Source organism: Mus musculus, chromosome X, assembly GCF_000001635.26.
Source record: "Mus musculus strain C57BL/6J chromosome X, GRCm38.p6 C57BL/6J".
Taxonomy (NCBI): Eukaryota; Metazoa; Chordata; class Mammalia; order Rodentia; family Muridae; genus Mus; species Mus musculus.
The window spans coordinates 160,642,732-160,666,832 of NC_000086.7; the positions used below are offsets into that span (position 1 = coordinate 160,642,732).

Sequence of the window (24,101 nt, forward strand, 5' to 3'; positions counted from 1 at the left end):
CTTAGGGGAAGGACTGAAGGAACTGAAGGGGTTTGCAACCCCATAGGAAGACCAACAAAATCAACTACTCAATCTTTCAATTCACTAAGGGGTTTTGAACTTTCTTTACTGTGAAAACCTATTGAGTGTTCTTGACAGTATTTTCTTTTGGCTCCATCTGCCTCTCTCTGTCTGACTCTGATAATTCCCTGTATGCTATTCCTAATGTGGCAAACTATGTCTCCTGCTTGTAGGTAGTTGAATAAAACTTCCCCTTTCATACTGGATATTTCTCTGTCTGTCTGTTGCACTATACCTGTGTAAAAAACCCTGGGTATGTACCTTTAAAGCAATGCAATATGTTCATATCTATGCTGAAACTGATCCAACAGCCATAGTAAAAAAGAAGATCTAAGATTCTATCATGGTGGGGGGTTCCTGCTGTGCTTATTATTTTATTGGCACAAATTCTAGCTAGCTAGCCCATCACCCTTCCTAAAGCAACAATCTGTCTTCATTGGCTCTATTTTTCATAGCAAAACTAGCACGAGTCTTACCTTGTATTTTTGTAAAATTTCTTTTGTGAAGCCATACCTGAGAAGTAGATTTTAAACCATTAATTATTGCAAAAAGGAAAACCACTGATGTCTCACTACTACCAAATAGTAGGAACTCAAGAAAGCACAAACTTCAGTTGAAATACTTAGCAGAGTCTTTCCAGAGCATTGGGAGAAAGAACAAAAGTAACTCATGGTACCATCTCGACTCTCAAGAAGCCTAGAGTGTAGGTGGGGCAAGAAAATAGATACTTGGCTGACTTGGCTGGGCAGTGGTGGCAGACACCTTTAATTCCAGCACTTGGGAGGCAGAGGCAGGCAGATTTCTGAGTTCAAGGCCAGCCTGGTCTATAGAGTGAATTCCAGGACAGCCAGGGATATACAGAGAATCCCTGTCTTGAAAAACCAAAAACCAAACCAAACCAAACAAAAAACAAAAAAAGAAAGAAAAAAGAAAATAGATACTTGTGAAACTGTAATGCAACCTAACAAATGTGCACTAGGGGCTATGAAAAGGCTACAAGTATTTTGAGACATATGTCATGGCAGTTAGAAGCTGTATGGAGAAGACTCCATGTAGATAGCATTGCTCAGACATCCAATCACTCAAAATGAATGAGCAGGACAAAGGAAAAGAGTGGAAAAGAGAAAGCAAAGCCTCTAAGATAAGCTGGGCCTTCATGCCTTCTCTGACATGGAATGTGATTCAATGAACAGTATTAAAGGGCTTAATGGAAAGTATCAGGACTTTTAATGTCTGGATAACAAAAACCTAAGGGAGATTTTTCAATTACGTTTTCTTGCTTTAGGATAATATTGAATACCCTTTCCATGTAGGCCTGCCTGGACTGGCACTCGATATGTCAAGCAGGCAGTCCTTGAGTCTGCCTGCCCCTGCCTCCTGAGTGCTGGGATTAAAGGCACGCACCACCACATGTACTCTTTGTCTCCAACAGGTAAGGTAGGAACAAGACACACTCCCCTATTGCCACCCACACCACATCATGTCACGTTTTTCCAGTATGACACTATACTCACCAAAGGTGTCACAGTATTAGACTAATATACAGCTTGCCATCTATGGTGGTCTGAATGAGAATGGACTCCATAGACGCATACATTTGAATGTTTGCTTCTCAGTTCCTACACTGTTTAGGAAGGATTAGGAACTGTAGCCTGGTCGGAGAAGGTATGCCAGTGGGGGTTGGTTCTGAGGCTTCAAAAGCCAAAGCCATTCTGTCTCTGTCTCTGCCTCTGTCTATCTCTCTGTCTCTGTCTCTCTCTGCCTCTTTCTCTTTGTGTGTCTCTGTTTCTGTCTCTCTGTCTCTGTTTCTTTCTGTGTGTCTCTGTCTCTCTCTGTGTCTGTCCCCCGCCTCTGTCTGTCTGTCTGTCTCCCTCCCTCTCTCCTTCCTTCCCTTCCTCCCATCTTCTCTCTCTTCCTTCCTCCCTCCCTCTCTCCCTCCCTGCCTGCCTGCCTGCCTGCCTGCCTGCCACTTGTGGATAAGCTAAAAGTTCCAGAACCACAGCGGCTGACTTGTCACCATGCTTCCCAACATGATGGTCATGGACTCACTGTCTGAAACTGTAAACAAGCTCCTAATTAAATGTTTTCCTTTGTAAGTTGTCTTGGTCTTGCTGTCTCTTCACAGCAATAGAAAACAGTATCCTTACCTTTCTGGACTTCTCTGAAACACTAAATCTAATTGGCTGAACCATACTTTTAGAAAACCTCTTCCCATCTATTTTGTGACAGTAAACTTTCACAGTATTCTATATAACCTCACAAATTTTCTTCTTCCATATAAGCATCATTATTAGAATTCTTCCAGGTTCTGCCCTAGGCCATCCTTTAACTTCACGTTCTTCCTTAGTACTCTCACCCCTAATCAGCCAGGGTTTCAATTACTGTCTAGTGTCAATACTATAGGGTGACACTTCAGGTTACACTTCATATCTATCTCTGGTCTGATACCTCAATAATACATCAAATAGACCTACCCCAGACTACATCCATTCCCTTTCAGAATGATGCTGTTATGCCTTTAAACTCAAGCCTGCCCCACCCCTAATCCCTCTTTCAAGGCCTCCTTATCAAGTTACTAAGCCCTAAACTGTTATCACCCAAAGTCTTCTTAAATTTATTTTTGCCTTCTCTATTGCCCATCATGCTAGTCTAAATGGGAAGCTACCATTTCTTGAGCTCTTTCCTAATTGACCTCCTTGTATCCACTCTTGCCCCTCTTTCTTCAATGATATTCTTATCCTTAGATCCGTGCCCATATTCCTTCACAACACTCAACCACCTTTTACATCTCCAACCCTACCAAGCACTGTCTTAGTTGTCTCTTTCTTGCTGTGCTAAACCACCATGACCAAAGGCAACTTGGAGAGGTTTGTTTTTCAGCTTCCATGCCCCAATCACAGTGCATTATGATGGGAACTCGAGACCTGGATGCAGGATATGGAAGATCACTGTTTACTGGCTTGCTCTCCATCACTTGCTCAACCTTCCTTTTTAGAGCACTCAGGAATAGGTTTCTAATAATACTTGTAGATTCTTGTTCTTCATAGGTTTTGTTTTTTGTTTTGTATTGTTTTTCATTTTGCTTTTACACCTGGAGAATTAGAACTGAAACTCTGTACTTGAGTCAGGTGTTAAGACTGCTCAGAAGACAAAAGTGATCTGCTGAGCTTTTATCACAGCACCCAAAAGCTTAGGACCCAACGCATGAGACATTACATAACCTCTATTTTCTAGAACAAACTGAATTCTCTTTTCCATAAAAAGAAAAGAAAAAGAAGGGAACATTTATTACCTACTGTGCCTTTCAGACAGAATTCTTAAACCATTTAATCAGTCATTATCCCTCAAATCTCCAGTGAGTCACATAGTTCAAATACTATGTTACAGCTGTTCTCAAAAAATGTTTATGAACAACTAGGCTAGAAGCAATTACCAGGACACAGAAAATACACATACCAATGTAAAATGTGCCAGCTTCTGAGACAGATTTGTAGCAAGCCAAGAGAAGCAACAGAAACTCCTGTCTAAGTCTGCTTCAAACCATGCCTACAAACCTGACCTAACCATGCAATTTGGACTGCAAAGGGTAGGCATGACAGAAAAAAAGAACATAATAAAGAGGAGGAGGAAACACAGGACTGGAAGTCAGAGGAGAGCTTCAAAGCAGCTGAAACTTAGCTAAAAGACTGGGGTTAATGAAGAAGGGTGAGAACTTGGAGATTTTCCTTATGATTCATCTTATCTTTCTAGACAGTTTCACCTACACCTGTCCACTGTGAACTCAATGCAGCAGCAATTTCAGAGTGGGAATAAAAGAGGAAGTCTAAAATCCCTGTTACCTCAGGTTCATCATAAAGTCTTCATGGTTCCCTCTATTGAGGTGCAGGTCAGAGGGGTAGACAAGAAAACAAACAAGCAGGATCATTAGGATCTCCATGGAATTGTTTCCTCGATCTACAAAGTCACCATTGAAAACGTATGGATTGTTCTCTGAAGGCAGGCCATTCTGTAAAGGAAGAGGGAAGAAAGCATGTCGTTAAAAGAATATCTTTTTAAAGTAAGGTTATGTGTTTGTTCCTGCTGAAACAGAAAAGAGGCCAATTCATTTTTCCACTGGAACGAATCTGCCTACTGGCGTGAACTTCTTCCAGGGCACATACCTGCAAGGGGCCTGGGACCAAAGAATGAGCCTGGGACAGGGAGATTTCACACGGAATGGGGACTGTTAACTCTACTCATCACGGACCCTGAGTTTTCTCTGAAAGAAGCTAGGATTTGTCCTACCAAAAGTAGGTACCCTCTTGGGAGCGGGGAAACTATGATCAGAATATATTGTATGAGAACAATCCAGTAAAAAAGAAACACATAATGTTACTATTAAAAAAAATTGCATAGTCCCATGCTGTCCTTGTCTCTGAAAACAGGGAGACCTCCGCACAAAAAAACAAACAAACAAAAACAACAAACAAAACAAAACAAAACAAACAAACAAACAAACAAAAAATTCACTAACCTACCAGTCCAAGAATTTTCATTCAAAGGTCCTATACTAAACGTCATTCTCTCAATTTGCAAAATGACAATATATCCCTTTTCAGGTCACTTGTGATAATGGACATGTAAGAAGAACTCAGGCAAAGGGACAGTGTTATAGGTATACCAGTGGACAGGTGTAACCACATGTGGTACATCTACCCACTATATATTCTGACTTACTGATGACTGGGCCATATCATAAATTAGCTATTTTGAGTATTACTCTTGAGTATGTATTATGTATGTATGTATTTATTTATTGTTAAGAGGATACTTATAAAAACAGTATTTGTATGAAAAGGAACAGACCAGAGAAAAGTGCTAGTTTTTAAAATAGCATTTAACTTGTTCAGTTCTTCATTATAAAACTAAAACAAAACAAGTATGTATGGCATGGTTACATATCTCGGTGTCATACTTGATAAGGAATTATTAGCCAAGTGCATTTCTACTTCATAGCAAGATATAGTCAAATGTTCTGAAATGTTTTACAAAGAGAAAAGTCATGTCAAAATATATACTTTCTGTGTGAAATGTCTATCTTCAGGAAAGAATACACATATCCCAATTAATTTAATGATTCAAACTATTTTCAAATTCTTCTTTTGTCAATTTCAAACTATGTAACAAAAACTTACTCCTTTATAGTTAGCATTTTAAATCATACCTTTCAGTATAAAAGTTTTTAAAAAATACAGGTTACAACATATGATTTAGGAATTCCAAAAATCATTTCCCCAGTGTAACATATTCTGAAGGTAGGCGGGGAAATGAAGCAGCGGCCTATCATAATCATATGATTAACATCACAGCCCAGCTTCAGCTATATGATTATTATTGCTGAGAAAGTTCACCTTTTCTCCATCTGCAAAATGGGAATGATACCCTTGTTAATTACCATGCAATATTTGGGAACTGAACATTATATGAACATAAATTCCACACAAACCATAAACACAAATAGACATTTACACATCATGACTTCCATGTTACTTCTAATTTTAAGATTACATTACTTTACATTCTCTTAATAGGGCTTATATGGTAGGAACTGTTACAGGAATATAAGCTATAGTCATCATCTTCTGTACATTTGTACAGAAGAGAGGAGAATTCTGTGCCTCTTAAATTCTTTCTTTTCCCAGCCCTGAGATGCATGGAATAAATAGCTGTGAGGACTGGCAAACTCTAAGAAAATGTACAGGCTCTGAAAGAAGCTAAGGAATTAGCAGCAGAGAGTCCTGAGTCAAGGACATGGAAGGACTAAGCCTGAAGGGAAAGAAGGAACCCATGACTAAGGGATGATTGCCTCACAGAAAAGGGCAGTGCTGGTTGGGGTTTATGGAATGTTGGACCTTACTAGGAAAAATGTGGGAAGGTTTGTAGAAAGAATAAAGAGTTTTTTTTTTAATCATGGGAAGGGCTAGAAAGACAGGCTCAGCAGTTAAAAAATACTGAATAATAAAGACCAACAACTGGACAGTGTACAGAGAGTAAGACCTTGAAACACTCTGCTAAATGGGATATCTTCAAACCCTCTCCTAGGGCTCAGAGAGCCCAGCAGAAGAGGAGGAAGAAGTATTGTAAGAGTCAGAGGGGATGAAGGACACAAGGAAATATAACCTTCTAATCTAACAGGACAAATGCACACATGAACTCACAGAGTCCATGGCAGCATGCCAGGGCCTGTCCATGTCCAAGTTTGATGGCATTCTAGCAACTGAGACGGGGAAGTGGACATAAGCTCCCATCCATAATCAAGAGGCTATGCCTGCTTGGCAAAATTCATTTTCTCCAATGGAATGTCACTGGGTAGACTGGATGGTTTTGTGTGTCAATTTGACACAGAGTCATCAGAGAGGAAGGAGCATCACTTGAGAAAAACTTCCCATGAGATCCAATCCAATTTCTAAATTCGTGATCATTGGGGAAGGGCACAGCCCATGGTGCCATTCCTGGCCTGGTGATCCTGGGTTCTGCAAGAAAGCAGACTGAGCAAGCAGTGGAGAGTAAGCCAGATAGCAGCACCTCTTCTTGGCCTCTGCATCATCTTCTGTTTCCAAGTTCTAGCCCTGGCTATGTTTCTGTCCAGACTTGCTCCAATGATGGTCTATTATCTGGAAGTATAAGCCAAATAAATCCCTTTTCTCTCAAGCTTGATTTGTGGTCATGGTGTTTTGTCCCAGCAATAGAAACTCCGCTAAGACACTGAGTATAAACCACACTTAAGTGTAGGTCCCAGGCCCAGCAGTAGATGGCCAATACAAAACCAACTCAGTGATTTTTCTAGATTTTTTTTTTGTCTCATATTGCTTTATTAGGGCAATTTTTACCTTAACTGGTTTTTCTTCTTGTATATTATGATTTCTGATTTTGTGCTTTTAAGGGTTTTTTTTTGTTTGCTTTTTTCCCCCTTGGTGTATGTTCTCTGTGTGTGTATGTTTCTCATGCTTTTTCTTTTTTCTTATTCTAGTTTCCTTTTTCTTTTTTGTGTTTGTTTTCTAAAAAAGATAGAGAAAAGGCATAGAGTTGGGTAGGTTAGGAGGTAGAGAGGCTCTAGGAGATGAGGAAAGGGAAACTATGATAAGAATATATTGTATGAAAAAGTTGTCTTCAATAAAGGCAATTAAAAGAATAAATACTTCTGTTTCAGAAGATCCGAATCCTGGTCTCAGCACCCACATCGGGTGGCTGACAACCATTTGCAACTCTAGCTTCAGGGGATCTCTGGCCTTCAAGGGCACCTGGGTTCAACAGAATAAACACACAGATACACACACACACACACACTGAGACATACATAAGATACACACACAGATACACACAAGGGCCCATCAAGGCCCCATCAAGAAACAAAAAGAAAGGACAAAGAAATGAAGGAAAATTTAAAAAGAAAGAAAAGGAAGAAAGATGGGGGTAGGAAGGAAGGGAGGAGAAAGGAAGACAGGGAGGGAGGGAGGGAGAAAGAGATCAAAATGAAACTAAGAAAACTCATAAGCTAATAGTAGGCATTCCATGATCATAGAAAAAAATAATTAAAATAATACTGAGAGGAATTTTCTACAGCTAAAAGACTTCAAGAGCTGGAGAGATGGCTTGGTAGTTAAGAGATTTTTCCTCACTCTTGTAGAGGAACCAGCACCCACATGGGGTGGCTCACAACAAGATGTAACTCCTGAACCAGAGAATCCAATGCCTTCTTTTGGCCTTCATAGATAATCACATTCACACACACACACACACTTAAAATATTTTTATGTATTTATTTGAGTACTCAGACACACCAGAAGAGGGTATCTGATCCCATAACAGATGGCTATGAGCCACAATGTGGTTGCTGGGATTTGAACTCAGAACCTCTGGAAGAGCAGCCAGTGCTCTTAACCGTTGAGCCATCTCTCTACCACCAGATACATTTTTAGAATGAATTTTCAGTTTGATGGTTGAAAGAGCTCATGATTGAGAAGCATAATAGAGGAGAAATTCTATTATCCATTATAGGTCTTAGACTATGCCAAAAGAGGTGGGGGTGGGGGAGAGAAAGAATCACCCTAGTATTACACTTATCGTTTGAAGTAGAGAAAGGCAGAAGATGGTAGAATAAATCTATAAATTAAAGAGAAAAAGGGACTATGAGACAAGAATTCTATATCAACAAAGACATCATTAACATCTAAGAATAGCAAGAAAATATTGCAGATATGTAAGGGTTCAAAAGTTCTTCACACTAGAAGAAAAATATGTAGTGGTTTAGGAGCACAAAAGCAATAAGCATGGGTACATACACATGAAACACAGTTTGAGATGCAGGGAACAAACAAGTAGACAATACAAAGCCACTGGGTTCAATGTGCTTGCATATGTTTCACAAAGGAAAGCACCCAACAAAAGCCTCCAGCCAAGTTACAACAGTAACAATTCAAACGTCTTCAAGCCAAGGAAAGACTACAAGGAAAGAATCCAATTGTGAACAGTTATCCTTCAAATATATTACTATACATGAATCAATATGACATTGTCAAGATCACATTTAAGTACTAAGCAAGAATTCCAGAAACAGCTGGGTGTGGTGGTGCACACCTTTAATCCCAGCACTTGGGAGGCAGAGGCAGGCGGATTTGTGAGTTCGAGGCCAGCCTGGTCTACAAAGTGAGTTCCAGGACAGCCAGGACTACACAGAGAAACCCTGTCTCGTAAAACCAAAAAAAAAAAAAAAAAAAAAAAAGAATTCCAGAAACAGAAGAGGAACTTGTTTAAAATTTCAAATACTATATATTATTTAAATTAAATATACAGAAATTAATAAAGTTTTTGGTCTGAAAAAGAGAGCTGGGAATGTAGACTGCTAGCTTAGCATGCATGAAACCCCAGCACTACATAAAGCTGAGCAGGATGGTAGTCACCTGAAATCTCAGCACTTGAGACATGGAAACAGGAGAATCAGATATTCAAAGTCATCCTCAGCTACATAGAAAGTTCAAAGATGGCCTAAGCTATGTAACATGAGACCTGGCCTTGTAAGTAAGTAAGTACATAGCATAAGAGATTGATGATTTACTGAATAAATAGGAACTATGGTGTGCTAGCTACATTTATGTCAACTTGACACCAGGTAGTTATAGGAGAGGAGAGAAAATGCTTCCATGAGATTAGTCTATAGGCAAGCCTATAGGGTTTTTTCTTAGTGTCAGTGGGAGAGGACCTAGCCCATTGTGGGTAGTGCCATCCCCAGGCTGGTTGTCTTAGGTTCTATAAGAAAACAGGATGAGGAGAGGCCCTTGGTCCTGTGAAGGCTTGATGCCCCAGTGTAGGGGAATGCCAGGGCAGGGAGGTGGGAGTGGGTGGAGGGGGGAGCACCACTCATAGAAGCAGGAAGAGGGGGAATGAGATAGGGGATTTCTGGAGGGGAAACTAGGAAAGGGAATAACATTTGAAATGTAAATAAATAAAATATCAAAAAAGAAAAAGAAAGCAGGTTGAGCAAGGTATGAGGAGCAAGCCAGTAAGCAGCACCTCTCCATGATCTCTGCATCAGCTCCTGCCTCCAGGTTCCTGCCCTGTTTGAGTTCCTGTCCCAACTTCCCTGACACTAGTCATAATACTAGAAAACATACTCTGTTATGTTTGCAGACAGCAGCCTAGCATAACTGTCCTCTGAGTGGCTCCACCCAGCAGCTGATAGAAACAGATGCAGAGACCCATAGTCAAATGTTAGAGTTTAGAGAGTGTTGTGGAAGAATTGGGGGGAAAATTGAGTGCCCCAGAGTGGATAGGGACTTCATAAGAAAACCATAAGAAGACCAAGAGAGTCAACTAACCTGGACCCTCGGGGGCTCTTATGGACTGGATCTATACTCATATACATACACTATGCCCCATGGTCTTCATGCATGTCCTCCAACAACTAAGAGGGGGCTGTCCCTGACTCTGTCACATGTTTGTGGATCCTGTACCCCTAACTAGGCTGCCTTGTCTGGCTGCAGTGGAAGATTATTTGCCTAGTTTTGCAGTGACTTGATGACTCAGAGTGAGCATGGATAGACTAGGAAGGAGGGGCACGTAGTCACAGAGTGACAGAGCTAGACCCAGAGTAGTCTGAGCTTAGACTGGGGTGGGGGTGAGGTGCCCTCTCAGAGGAGAAGGGGGGAGGGGCAAAGAGCTGTGTGAGGGGGACTGGAAGCTGGGGGGTTGTGATTGGAATATAAAGTGGATAAATAAATAAATGGAGAAAAAAGAAAGATCACCAAAACAACCCAAAGAAAGAAAAATACCAAAGCAAAATAAATAGTAAAGAAGAATAAAAGAAAAAAATTCAAACATGTAAATGAGTTAAATTTTTACATTAAAATATGAAAGATATATTAAAACAAAAGTTCATGTAAACATGATTCGTGTATATATACATATATATATGTATATATACACATATATATATTAGAGATGGTTGAAAACAAATAAATACAACAGAGAGGACAAAGCTGGAAAGAGTAACAGGAAACAAAATAGAATTAAATGTTAAATGGATTAAAATATTTTTTTTTTTTTTTTTTTTTTTTTCCATTTTTTATTAGGTATTTAGCTCATTTACATTTCCAATGCTATACCAAAAGTCCCCCTTACCCACCCACCCCCACTCCCCTACCCACCCACTCCCCCCCTTTGGCCCTGGCGTTCCCCTGTACCGGGGCACACAAAGTCTGCGTGTCCAATGGGCCTCTCTTTCCAGTGATGGCCGACTAGGCCATCTTTTGATACATATGCAGCTAGAGTCAAGAGCTCAGGGGTACTGGTTAGTTCATAATGTTGTTCCACCTATAGGGTTGAAGATCCCTTTAGCTCCTTGGGTACTTTCTCTAGCTCCTCCATTGGGAGCCCTGTGATCCATCCATTAGCTGACTGTGAGCATCCACTTCTGTGTTTGCTAGGCCCCGGCATAGTCTCACAAGAGACAGCTACATCTGGGTCCTTTCAGTAAAATCTTGCTAGTGTATGCAATGGTGTCAGCATTTGGAAGCTGATTATGGGGTGGATCCCTGGATATGGCAGTCTCTACATGGTCCATCCTTTCATCTCAGCTCCATACTTTGTTTCTGTAACTCCTTCCATGGGTGTTTTGTTCCCACTTCTAAGGAGGGGCATAGTGTCCACACTTCAGTCTTCATTTTTCTTGAGTTTCATGTGTTTAGGAAATTGTATCTTATATCGTGGGTATCCTAGGTTTTGGGCTAGTATCCACTTATCAGTGAGTACATATTGTGTGAGTTCCTTTGTGATTGTGTTACCTCACTCAGGATGATGCTCTCCAGGTCCATCCATTTGGCTAGGAATTTCATAAATTCATTCTTTTTAATAGCTGAGTAGTACTCCATTGTGTAGATGTACCACATTTTCTGTATCCATTCCTCTGTTGAGGGGCATCTGGGTTCTTTCCAGTTTCTGGCTATTATAAATAAGGCTGCTATGAACATAGTGGAGCATGTGTCCTTCTTACCAGTTGGGGCTTCTTCTGGATATATGCCCAGGAGAGGTATTGCTGGATCCTCCGGTAGTACTATGTCCAATTTTCTGAGGAACCGCCAGACTGATTTCCAGAGTGGTTGTACAAGCCTGCAATCCCACCAACAATGGAGGAGTGTTCCTCTTTCTCCACATCCTCGCCAGCATCTGCTGTCACCTGAATTTTTGATCTTAGCCATTCTCACTGGTGTGAGGTGGAATCTCAGGGTTGTTTTGATTTGCATTTCCCTGATGATTAAGGATGTTGAACATTTTTTCAGGTGCTTCTCTGCCATTCGGTATTCCTCAGGTGAGAATTCTTTGTTCAGTTCTGAGCCCCATTTTTTAAGGGGGTTATTTGATTTTCTGAGGTCCACCTTCTTGAGTTCTTTATATATGTTGGATATTAGTCCCCTATCTGATTTAGGATAGGTAAAGATCCTTTCCCAGTCTGTTGGTGGTCTTTTTGTCTTATAGACAGTGTCTTTTGCCTTGCAGAAACTTTGGAGTTTCATTAGGTCCCATTTGTCAATTCTCGATCTTACAGTACAAGCCATTGCTGTTCTGTTCAGGAATTTTTCCCCTGTGCCCAAATCTTCAAGGCTTTTCCCCACTTTCTCCTCTATAAGTTTCAGTGTCTCTGGTTTTATGTGAAGTTCCTTGATCCACTTAGATTTGACCTTAGTACAAGGAGATAAGTATGGATCGATTCGCATTCTTCTACATGATAACAACCAGTTGTGCCAGCACCAATTGTTGAAAATGCTGTCTTTCTTCCACTGGATGGTTTTGGCTCCCTTGTCGAAGATCAAGTGACCATAGGTGTGTGGGTTCATTTCTGGGTCTTCAATTCTATTCCATTGGTCCACTTGTCTGTCTCTATACCAGTACCATGCAGTTTTTATCACAATTGCTCTGTAGTAAAGCTTTAGGTCAGGCATGGTGATTCCACCAGAGGTTCTTTTATCCTTGAGAAGAGTTTTTGCTATCCTCGGTTTTTTGTTATTCCAGATGAATTTGCAAATTGCTCCTTCTAATTCGTTGAAGAATTGAGTTGGAATTTTAATGGGGATTGCATTGAATCTGTAGATTGCTTTTGGCAAGATAGCCATTTTTACAATGTTGGTCCTGCCAATCCATGAGCATGGGAGATCTTTCCATCTTCTGAGATCTTCTTTAATTTCTTTCTTCAGGGACTTGAAGTTTTTATCATACAGATCTTTCACTTCCTTCGTTAGAGTCACGCCGAGATATTTTATATTATTTGTGGCTATTGAGAAGGGTGTTGTTTCCCTAATTTCTTTCTCAGCCTGTTTATTCTTTGTGTAGAGAAAGGCCATTGACTTGTTTGAGTTAATTTTATATCCAGCTACTTCACCGAAGCTGTTTATCAGGTTTAGGAGTTCTCTGTTGGAATTTTTAGGGTCACTTATATATACTATCATATCATCTGCAAAAAGTGATATTTTGACTTCCTCTTTTCCAATTTGTATCCCCTTGATCTCCTTTTGTTGTCGAATTGCTCTGGCTAATACTTCAAGTACTATGTTGAAAAGGTAGGGAGAAAGTGGGCAGCCTTGTCTAGTCCCTGATTTTAGTGGGATTGCTTCCAGCTTCTCTCCATTTACTTTGATGTTGGCTACTGGTTTGCTGTAGATTGCTTTTATCATGTTTAGGTATTGGCCTTGAATTCCTGATCTTTCCAGAACTTTTATCATGAATGGGTGTTGGATCTTGTCAAATGCTTTTTCTGCATCTAACGAGATGATCATGTGGTTTTTGTCTTTGAGTTTGTTTATATAATGGATTACATTGATGGATTTTCGTATATTAAACCATCCCTGCATCCCTGGAATAAAACCTACTTGGTCAGGATGGATGATTGCTTTAATGTGTTCTTGGATTCGGTTAGCGAGAATTTTATTAAGAATTTTTGCATCGATGTTCATAAGAGAAATTGGTCTGAAGTTCTCTATCTTTGTTGGATCTTTCTGTGGTTTAGGTATCAGAGTAATAGTGGCTTCATAAAATGAGTTGGGTAGAATACCTTCTACTTCTATCTTGTGAAAAAGTTTGTGCAGAACTGGAGTTAGATCTTCTTTGAAGGTCTGATAGAACTCTGCACTAAACCCGTCTGGTCCTGGGCTTTTTTTGGTTGGGAGACTATTAATAACTGCTTCTATTTCTTTAGGGGATATGGGACTGTTTAGAAGGTCAACTTGATCCTGATTCAACTTTGGTACCTGGTATCTGTCCAGAAATTTGTCCATTTCGTCCAGGTTTTCCAGTTTTGTTGAGTATAGCCTTTTGTAGAAGGATCTGATGGTGTTTTGGATTTCTTCAGGATCTGTTGTTATGTCTCCCTTTTCATTTCTGATTTTGTTAATTAGGATTTTGTCCCTGTGCCCTTTAGTGAGTCTAGCTAAGGGTTTATCTATCTTGTTGATTTTCTCAAAGAACCAACTCCTCGTTTGGTTAATTCTTTGAATAGTTCTTCTTGTTTCCACTTGGTTGATTTCACCCCTGAGTTTGATTATTTCCTGCCGTCTACTCCTCTTGGGTGAATTTGCTTCCTTTTTTTCTAGAGCTTTTAGATGTGTTGTCAAGCTGCTAGTATGTGCTCTCTCCCGTTTTTTCTTGAAGGCACTCATAGCTATGAGTTTCCCTCTTAGAAATGCTTTCATTGTGTCCCAAAGGTTTGGGTACGTTGTGGCTTCATTGTCATTAAACTCTAAAAAGTCTTTAATTTCTTTCTTTATTCCTTCCTTGACCAAGGTATCATTGAGAAGAGTGTTGTTCAGTTTCCATGTGAATGTTGGCTTTCTGTTATTTATTTTGTTATTGAAGATCAGCCTTAGTGCATGGTGGTCTGATAGGATACATGGGACAATTTCAATATTTTTGAATCTGTTGAGGCCTGATTTGTGACCTATTATGTGGTCAATTTTGGAGAAGGTACCATGAGGTGCTGAGAAGAAGGTATATCCTTTTGTTTTAGGATAAAATGTTCTGTAGATATCTGTCAGATCCATTTGTTTCATCACTTCTGTTAGTTTCAGTGTGTCCCTGTTTAGTTTCTGTTTCCATGATCTGTCCATTGGTGAAAGTGGTGTGTTGAAGTCTCCCACTATTATTGTGTGAGGTGCAATGTGTGCTTTGAGCTTTACTAAAGTTTCTTTAGTGAATGTGGCTGCTCTTGTATTTGGAGCATAGATATTCAGAATTGAGAGTTCCTCTTGGAGGATTTTACCTTTGATGAGAATGAAGTGTCCCTCCTTGTCTTTTTTGATGACTTTGGGTTGGAAGTCAATCTTATCAGATATTAGGATGGCTACTCCTGCTTGTTTCTTCATACCATTTGCTTGGAAAATTGTTTTCCAGCCTTTCATTCTGAGGTAGTGTCTATCTTTTTCTCTGAGATGAGTTTCCTGTAAGCAGCAAAATGTTGGGTCTTGTTTGTGTAGCCAGTTTGTTAGTCTATGTCTTTTTATTGGCGAGTTGAGACCATTGATGTTAAGAGATATTAAGGAAAAGTAATTGTTGCTTCCTGTTATTTTAGTTGTTAAAGGTGGCATTCTGTTCTTGTGGCTGTCTTCTTTTAGGTTTGTTGAGGGATTACCTTCTTGTTTTTTCTAGGGCGTTGTTCCCGTTCTTGTATTGGTTTTTTTCTGTTATTATCCTTTGAAGGGCTGGATTCGTGGAGAGATAATGCGTGAATTTGGTTTTGTCGTGGAATACTTTGGTTTCTCCCTCTATGATAATTGAGAGTTTGGCTGGGTATAGTAGCCTGGGCTGCAGTTTGTGTTCTCTTAGTGTCTGTATAACATCTGTCCAGGCTCTTCTGGCTTTCATAGTCTCTGGTGAAAAATCTGGTGTAATTCTGATAGGCTTGCCTTTATATGTTACTTGACCTTTTTCCCTTACTGCTTTTAGTATTCTATCTTTATTTAGTGCATTTGATGTTCTGATTATTATGTGTCGGGAGGAATTTCTTTTCTGGTCCAGTCTATTTGGAGTTCTGTAGGCTTCTTGTATGTTCATATGCATCTCATTCTTTAGATTTGGGAAGTTTTCTTCAATAATTTTGTTGAAGATGTTTGCTGGACCTTTGAGTTGAAAATCTTCATTCTCATCCACTCCTATTATCCGTACGTTTGGTCTTCTTATTGTGTCCTGGATTTCCTGGATATTTTGAGTTAGGATCTTTTTGCATTTTCCATTCTCTTTGATTGTTGTGCCAATGTTCTCTATGGAATCTTCTGCACCTGAGATTCTCTCTTCCATCTCTTGTATTCTGTTGCTGATGCTCAAATCTATGGTTCCAGATTTCTTTCCTAGGGTTTCTATCTCTAGTGTTGCCTCGCTTTGAGTTTTCTTTATTGTGTCTACTTCCCTTTTTAGGTCTAGTATGGTTTTGTTCATTTCCATCACCTGTTTGTATGTTTTTTCCTCTTTTTCTGTAAGGACTTCTACCTGTTTGATTGTGTTTTCCTGTTTTTCTTTAAGGACTTGTAACTCTTTAGCAGTGTTCTCCTGTATTTCTTTAAGTGATTTATTAAAGTCCTTCTTGATGTCCTCTACCATCATCATGAGATATGCTTTTAAATCTAGGTCTAGGTTCTCAGGTGTGTTGGGGTTCCCTGGACTGGGCGAAGTGGGTGTGCTGGGTTCTGGTGATGGTGAGTGGTCTTGGTTCCTGTTAGTAAGATTCCTCCGTTTACCTTTTGCCATCTGGTAATCTCTGGAGTTAGTAGTTATAGTTGACTCTGTTTAGAGATTGTTCTTCTGGTGATTCTGTTACCGTCTATCAGCAGACCTGGGAGACAGATTCTCTCCTCTGAGTTTCAGTGCTCAGAGCACTCTCTGCTGGCAAGCTCTCTTACAGGGAAGGTGCGCAGATATCTTGTATTTGGACTTCCTCCTGGCCGAAGAAGAAGGCCCAAAACAGGACCTTTCTCAGACACTGTGTTGCTTTGGCAGTTCCCAGGTGGTACAGACTCTCACCTAAGCAGACTAAATTCCTAAGTTCCTTGGAGTCCCGGGACCAAGATGGCGACCGCTGCTGCTGTGGCTTAGGTCGCCTCCCCAGCCGGGCGGGCACCTGTCCTCCGGTCCGGAAGGTGGCTGGCTGTCCCCGACCCACACAGGGTGCTGCCTCAGCCCCTCTGTGCTTCTGCCTGTTCCAGAGGCTGTCAGGTTCTCTGGCGCACCCTCTCACCTGTTCAGACTAATTTCCTAAGTTCGGCGGGTCCCGGACCAAGATGGCGACCGCTGCTGCTGTGGCCTCAATGGATTAAAATATTAACTGGGTGTTGTATAATACATCTATAATCCTAGCACTGGGGAGACAGAGGCAGAAGGAGCACAAGTTTTTGGCTAACAGAGCAAGTTCAAGGCCAGCCTGAGCAACATAGCAAGACACTGTCTCAAAAAGAGATGATAGTAGATCCCTTAGTAGAATACTTGCCTAGCATGCAGAAGGTATGATCCCTAACACCAGGAAAAATAAAACAAAATATTTAACAACATCAGAACATTTCATTATAACATGTTAAAAAGCACTTTATAAATAATATACATTTAATGAACTTGTAATCAATATCCAAAGAAGAAATATTTGCTTCATATTCTAATCACCAGTACAAGAATAAATTGTTTAAAACCACAGAAGTGGGGATAGAGAGATGGCTCAGCAAGCAGTTAAGAGCACTGACTGCTCTTCCAGAGGACCTGAGTTCAATTCCCAGCAACCACATGGTGGCTCACAACCATCTGTAATGGGATCTGACGCCCTCTTCTGGTGTGTCTGAAGACAGTGTACTTACATAAAACAAATAAATAGGTCTTAAAAAAATAAAAGTAGGAGTTGGGGATTTAGCTCAGTGGTAGAGTGAGTGCTTGCCTAACAAGCTCAAGGCCCTGGGTTTGATCCTCAGCTCTGAAAAAAAAAAAGACAAAAAAAAAGCCTGTAAAAGTGGTGAATATACATGTTGAATTATTGCTTAAAATAACCTCCACAAATTCTTGACACTCTTTTTTAAAAACTAAAGTCTAATTTTCCCCCCCTTGAGTGAGATAGACTTAACAACCTGCTTCTAGTAAACAGAAATAAAAGTAAAAGTGATTATGTGAAACTTTAAAGACTTAAGTCATAGAAGACACAGTAGCTTCCTAGTATTCTCTCTTAGATTACTCACTTTGGGGGAAACTAACTGCTTTTATCATGAGGATGCTCAGCCAGCCATGAGGAAAGCACACAAGTTTAGGAAGGGAAGGAAATGCTCTACCTAGATCCATAAGAGTAAGCCAGCTCTTTTCAGACTTTAAAAAGATTTAAAGAATTATTTTATGTATATAAGTGTTTCTCTCTCTATATAAATATATTTTATATATCTATACTTTAATATAAATTTTTATAAATATAAGGAAGTTTTTACAAATACAATATAATTAATTTTCAGATGTCCATGCAAACTTTGTGAAAATTAACTTTACACTTGGCCCACAAGAAATCTTTAATACATTCAAACTGAAAAATATCTCATAGGACATTTTTCTTATATCACAATCCAATAAGATTTGGAATAAATAATAAATTATGACTAGAAAAATTCTTGCTCCATGAATTAAGATTCTTAGAAATTAACAGCTGGAGTCCTGGTAAACAGTGAACCAATGAAAAAAAATATTAAAGACTCATGTTTCCCATGAGGGCTGAGGAGAAGGCTCCATGAGTAAGGTAATTGTTAGGCAAGCATGAGGACCTGAGTTCAAATCCTTAAACACCCATTAAAGATTGGTGTGGTGGTAACAGTATGCCACCACCAGGAGACAGAGACAAATAAGACAATAGTAGACAGAGACAGGGAAATCGTAAGCATCAGATACTTTTTAAGACCTTGTCTCAAAATACCATGTGGAAAGTCATAAAGACAGACACTGATGTCAACCTCTAGCCTCCATATATGCCAGCAGGAGTGCATACACATGCATGCATGTATGCATGCTCCACACACATATATATGCAGACATGCAACCACTTCCTCACTCCACCCCCACAACTTAAAAAAAAAAAAAAGAAATCTTAAATGTATACTGGCCTCCTCTTAGTGTTAAGCCTTTCAAGGCAATGACTTCAAAGCCAGGCAAGATTTATTTGGATATATCTGTCTTGCTGGTTTAGGATTAGTCAAATTACTTTGCATAATCTAAGTTAGAACACATTTTAATCTTCAAATAATAAGGCAACTAGGTCTCCTGTGACATGAATCTCTGGGCTCTTTAGGCTCCTGCTACTGAGATTTCTCTCAGTTCCTTTCAAAGGAGCAAAAATTCTTCACTCAGCTCCAGCAAACTCAGATTTACACTGCAGTTAATAAGTAACACATCGTTTATGACATGGATATTAAGCCAAAAATTATAGAAAACCCAGGGTAACTACAATTCTGAAAAGCACTTCAAGAAGAACATGATGATGAGGAATAAGTTGGTTCTAGTACAGTTTTTTTTCTTGTCTATAAACCATTTAACCACCCCTGTACATAACTTACTCCTTTTAAAGAAAAATAAATGGAAATGTAAGGCTGTGTAAGAGTTGTTCTTAAACTGTACAATGTCTTTTTTTAAATAGTTAATACACTATCGAATATGTCTTTAAATAGCCCTGTCCTGGTGGTATTTTCAATAGCCACTAACATTGCCTGGTACAGTCTGGGGTTGTAAATTGGCATGGAAATTTAAAGCAGGTTCTTGTTGGTGCACAGCATAAATTAGTTATATATGGGGACAGTAGTTTGGTTTTGGGTTTTTTTTCTTTTGGTTTTATTTTGGGGTTTTAGTTTATTTTCATCTTCAGTTGTCTCTGATGCAGCTTATATGAAGATAATTATTGTTCTGTTAACTGAATACCACTCTGTAATTGCAAAAAAAAAAATGTGGCTGTTTTGTTGACATTTTGAATGTTTCTAAGTAAATACATTTTTTTACTTTAAAAAAGTGAATTGACTAAACACACAAAAAATGAGACATTTTCCTATATTCTGACATAGTTCCTATTGAAGCATTTTATAATAGACATCTGAAGTTTATTTCAACATATCTGAACATTTTCCTAAGGACTATCAAACAATAACTTCTGGAGTTCAATTCCATAATGTCACAACTTTCATTTTTACAACCTCTGTTTTGAAGATCTCAGACACAAAGATCTGAAAATTCCAGTGGCAGCATGAAGTATCCCAGTTATGGGGAATACAGGATTTGATTACCTTCACAGTGAGAAAGTTATGGGCATGGGCTCAGGCGGGGCAATTAGGGGAAGCAAGGGAGAAAAGGAAAATAAGACAACACAGATCCTAGTAGACAGCATCCGTATGATACCCACAGGGTTAAAAGTTAATTAGCAGCTTTGTGTCCATGTCCAGCTCCTTTTCAGCTGCAGGAGCACCACTCTCAGCACCAATTTAACAAACTCATTCACTAATACTTGATCTACAATTTCAAGCTTTCCATTCAATGAAGAAAAATGTCTTGTAGTGTTAGCAAGGCTGAGGCTCTAAATGAAGTATTTCAAATTGGTCACTCCAATTAAGCAAAAGTGGCTGATTAGAATTAACCTTTTCAGAAAATAAAATCTAAAAACATGACCTAACTAATGATATGTAAATTGCTTCACTTGATGATAAAATTACATTTGAAGACATATAAAGTAGAGGTGCCCTTTTAGCAAAGGTCTGTTGTGGTTAAGAGTATGGTACCTAAAGGGGAAAAAAATTCCCAAACCAGATGGGGTTGAGTGAGCTGAAAATATCTCAGAGTTAATGTAATAAATGACAACAATTAGGGATGGCCAAATACTAATCAAACGAAAGACTAACAACAATTCCTCAAAAGCAATCATTGCTCTGAAACCCCAAATTTATTGCAGTACACCACAGGAAAGTTTGTAACCGACTCTCCCTTGCCCTTCAAGATGTTCCTTCATGATTTGGGCCTTTATTAAATGATTAAACATCCTTAAAAGGTTTGTAAAAACTACCATCCTTTAACCTGGGCATGATAGTCATGTTTGAAATCTCAGGAGTACCAGGAATGTGAAAGGATGAAGATCTGGAGTTAAAGGTTAGCCTTGGCTATATAGTGAGGCTGTCTCATGATAAAATAATAAATCAGGCATGATGCCACACATCAGGAATGCGAGCATTGGGAAGTTGAGGGAGAATTGCTGCAAGTTGTAAGTCAAACTTGGTTTCAGAGCAAGATCTTGTGTCAGACACAAAGCCCAGCCACTCCATCCAGGAAGTCTTCAATGAAGTTAGTATCCCACCAATAAGTTCCCTTAATCCCAGCACTCGGGAGGCAGAGGCAGGTGGATCTCTGAGTTCGAGGCCAGCCTGGTCTACAAAGTGAGTTCCAGGACAGCCAGGGCTATACAGAGAAACCCTGTCTCGAAAAACCAAAAAACAAAACAAACAAACAAACAAAAAAACAACAAAAAAAAAACCTTCAAATTCCAATCTTCTCTTAATTTTCTTCATTGTGTTGCCCACTTCCACCCCTGATCTAGGAGCTGATTCCAGGGGATCTTGTCTTTTAAAATCAAACATCTCGGTAAACTGTATCTTTCAGGGCAATAATTTCCTCTTAGTCATACCATATTGCCAAGTTTTAGTGTATTATCTCATTCATAGCTGACATTAAATATATATGAAATAAATGATCTCCATAGTTTATCTTTGTAGGTTGCTTTAGTTTTTTATATGATGCTTATGTCTCCAGTATACAGAGACCAAATTAAAAGCTTATTAAGTGAACAAACTAGTAGAAAGATTCATTTTGCATATGATAAGTTACAACGCTAAAGGTCCTGACCCTGTAATCCCTCTTCTCAAAGGGCTGAGGCTGAGGATCACAAGTTCAGTGGATGCCTGAGCTCTGGAACGAGTCTACTGCTCACCTGAGCAACTTCTTAAGAGTCTGTCTCAAAGTTCTTATAAAAAATGAAACAAAGGATTGAGGATATAGCTCAGTGATAGAGTGGCTGCCTAACACGTAGGAGGCCCTAAGTTCAATTCCCTGCACAAGTCGAGTTAAACCTACCACTTGGAAAAGAAAAGCAAAATAGTTAGGCATATCAGTGATGCTACTGCCTCTCAGATTTGGTTGACCTGGGCCAAGCTTGAGCATATAGCCCTGCTCTTATTATAAAAAGGAACTGATGAGGAAGAAAGGATATACCAAAACGTCAACTGAGAGGTGAATAAGAATAGTTTGTGAAGGCAAAGCTTCTGGTTTTGTTTTAGGGTTGATAGAGAAGAAAAAATTAGCCATAGTTAAGACATAAATATTGGGGATAGAATTGAGCAACCCAGAAGGGTCCAGGACACCATAAGAAGACTTACAAAGTGTCAACCAACCTTGGACTATGGGGATTCACAGAAACTGATCCACCAACCAAAGAGCATGCAGGGGCTGGACCTAGCCATCCCCTCCCACATTTGTAGCAGATGTGCATCTTGGTCTTCATGTGGGTTCCCTAACAATTGGGACAGAGACTATCTCTTACTCTGTTGTCTGCCATTGTATCCCCTTTCCCTACCTGGACAGCCTGGTTGGGCCTCAGTGGGATGCTTAGTCATGCTGGGACTAGATGTTTCAGGGTGTGGTGGGACTCAAGGAGAACCTCCTGGCAGAAGGGGAGGAGATAATGGGGGGATTCATGAAGGTGGGACTGGGAGGAAAGGAGGGACAGGGAGCTTAGATTAGGATGTAAAGTGAAGAAATAAGTTAGTTAATGGAAAAAAGACATAAGTGTTGGACATATCTAGCTTTCAATTTAAAAAAAAATTCCAACAGGATACAGCTGGCCAAACCACTTCCCAAAATTCAAATTTTGTTTCCTTTAAACCATAACAACTAAATAAGCACAACTTAAAGTATGACTACTAAGCTAGCTCTAAGCAAGCTTTGAAGATCAGGGTTCACACCAACATGACACAACTCATAGCTCTTGTCCATGAGCTGAAGTGAATCACTGCACTGGGCTGGGATTCAGTGAGCTGTTTCTGCACTGATTGAGAGCAAAATATTAATTCAATTTAAGACTTTCTAGAGTTCAATGAAAATGAAGGCACAACATACCCAAACTTATGGGATATAATAAAAGCAGTACTAAGAGGAAAGCTCATAGCACTAAGTTGTGCCTCCATAAAGAAATTTGAGAGATCTCATATTAGCAATTTAACAACACACCTGAAAGTTCTAGACCAAATAGAAGCAAGCACACTCAAGAGCAGTATAAGGCAGGAGATAATCTAATTCAGGGCTGAAATCAACCAATTAGAAACAAAGAGAATGATACAAAGAATCAACAAAACCAAGAACTGGTTCTTTGAGAATATCAACAAGATAAGACATATACCCTTAGCCAGACTAAAAGGCACAGGGAGAGAATATCCTAATTTTAAAAATCAGAAATGAAAAAGGGGGACATAAAACAGACACCAAAGAAATCCAAAGAATAATTAGTTCTTACTTCACAAGCATGAACCCCACAAAACTGGAAAATTTAAACTAAATAAATCAAGATCAGGTAAACAATCTAAACAGACCTATAACATCTAAGGAAACAGAGGTAGTCATTAAAAGCCTCCCAACCATAAAAGCCCAGGGACAGATGGTTTAGTGGAGAACTCCATTACATTTTCAAAGAGGAACTAATACCAATACTTCTCAAGTTATTCTACAAAATAAAATTCTACGAAATTCATTTTACAAGGCCACCGTCACTCTGATAACTAAACCACACAAAGACTAAACGAAGAGAATTTCAGACCAATTTCCCTTGAGAGCATTGATGCAAAAATGTTCAATAAAATACTCACAAACTGAATCCAAAAACGCATCAAAAGCATCATCCACCATAATCAAGTAGGTTTCATCCCAGGGATGCAGGGATAGTTCAACATAAGAAAATCCATTAATGTAATCCACTATATAAACAAACTAGAAGAAAAAACCATTTGATCATTTCATTACATGCTGAAAAAGCCTTTGACAAAATCCAATACCCATTCAAGATAAGTTCTTTGAGAGGTCAGGGATATAAGTAGATATACAGCAGGCTGATAGCCAACATCAAATTAAATGGGAAGAAACTTAAATGAATTCCACAAAAATGTCAGGGACAAGATAAGGCAGTCCACTCTATGTCTATTCAATACAGTTTCAGGTACAGCAATAAGACAACTAAAGGATATCAAAGAAATACCCATTGAAAAGGAAGAAGTCAAATTATTTTATATTTGTAGATGATATGAGAGTATACATAAGTGACCCCAAAACTCTGCCAGAGAACTCCTATAGCTGGCAAGCACCTTCAGCAAAGTGGCTGGATACAAAATTAACTCAAAGAAAAAAAAAGTAGTGCTCCTATATACAAATAATAAACAAGCTGAGAAAGAAATAACAGCCTTCACAATACCTACAAATAATATAAAATATCTGTCTGA

At 39.3% G+C, this 24,101-nt stretch overlaps 1 protein-coding gene across 5 annotated transcripts in view; it reads right to left on the minus strand.

The window, feature by feature from the left end:
* The window catches only part of Ppef1 (protein phosphatase with EF hand calcium-binding domain 1), a 128,872-nt gene that overhangs the window by 20,313 nt on the left and 84,458 nt on the right, over positions 1-24,101 (minus strand). For all 5 annotated transcript variants that reach the window (XM_030251335.1, XM_017318481.1, XM_017318480.1 and 2 more), the window contains 2 exons: positions 3,900-4,066; positions 537-573 (listed from right to left, as the gene is read on the minus strand). In XM_030251335.1, the coding sequence (XP_030107195.1) occupies positions 537-573; positions 3,900-4,066 (204 nt within the window). The remainder of the gene's footprint in view (positions 1-536; positions 574-3,899; positions 4,067-24,101) is intronic.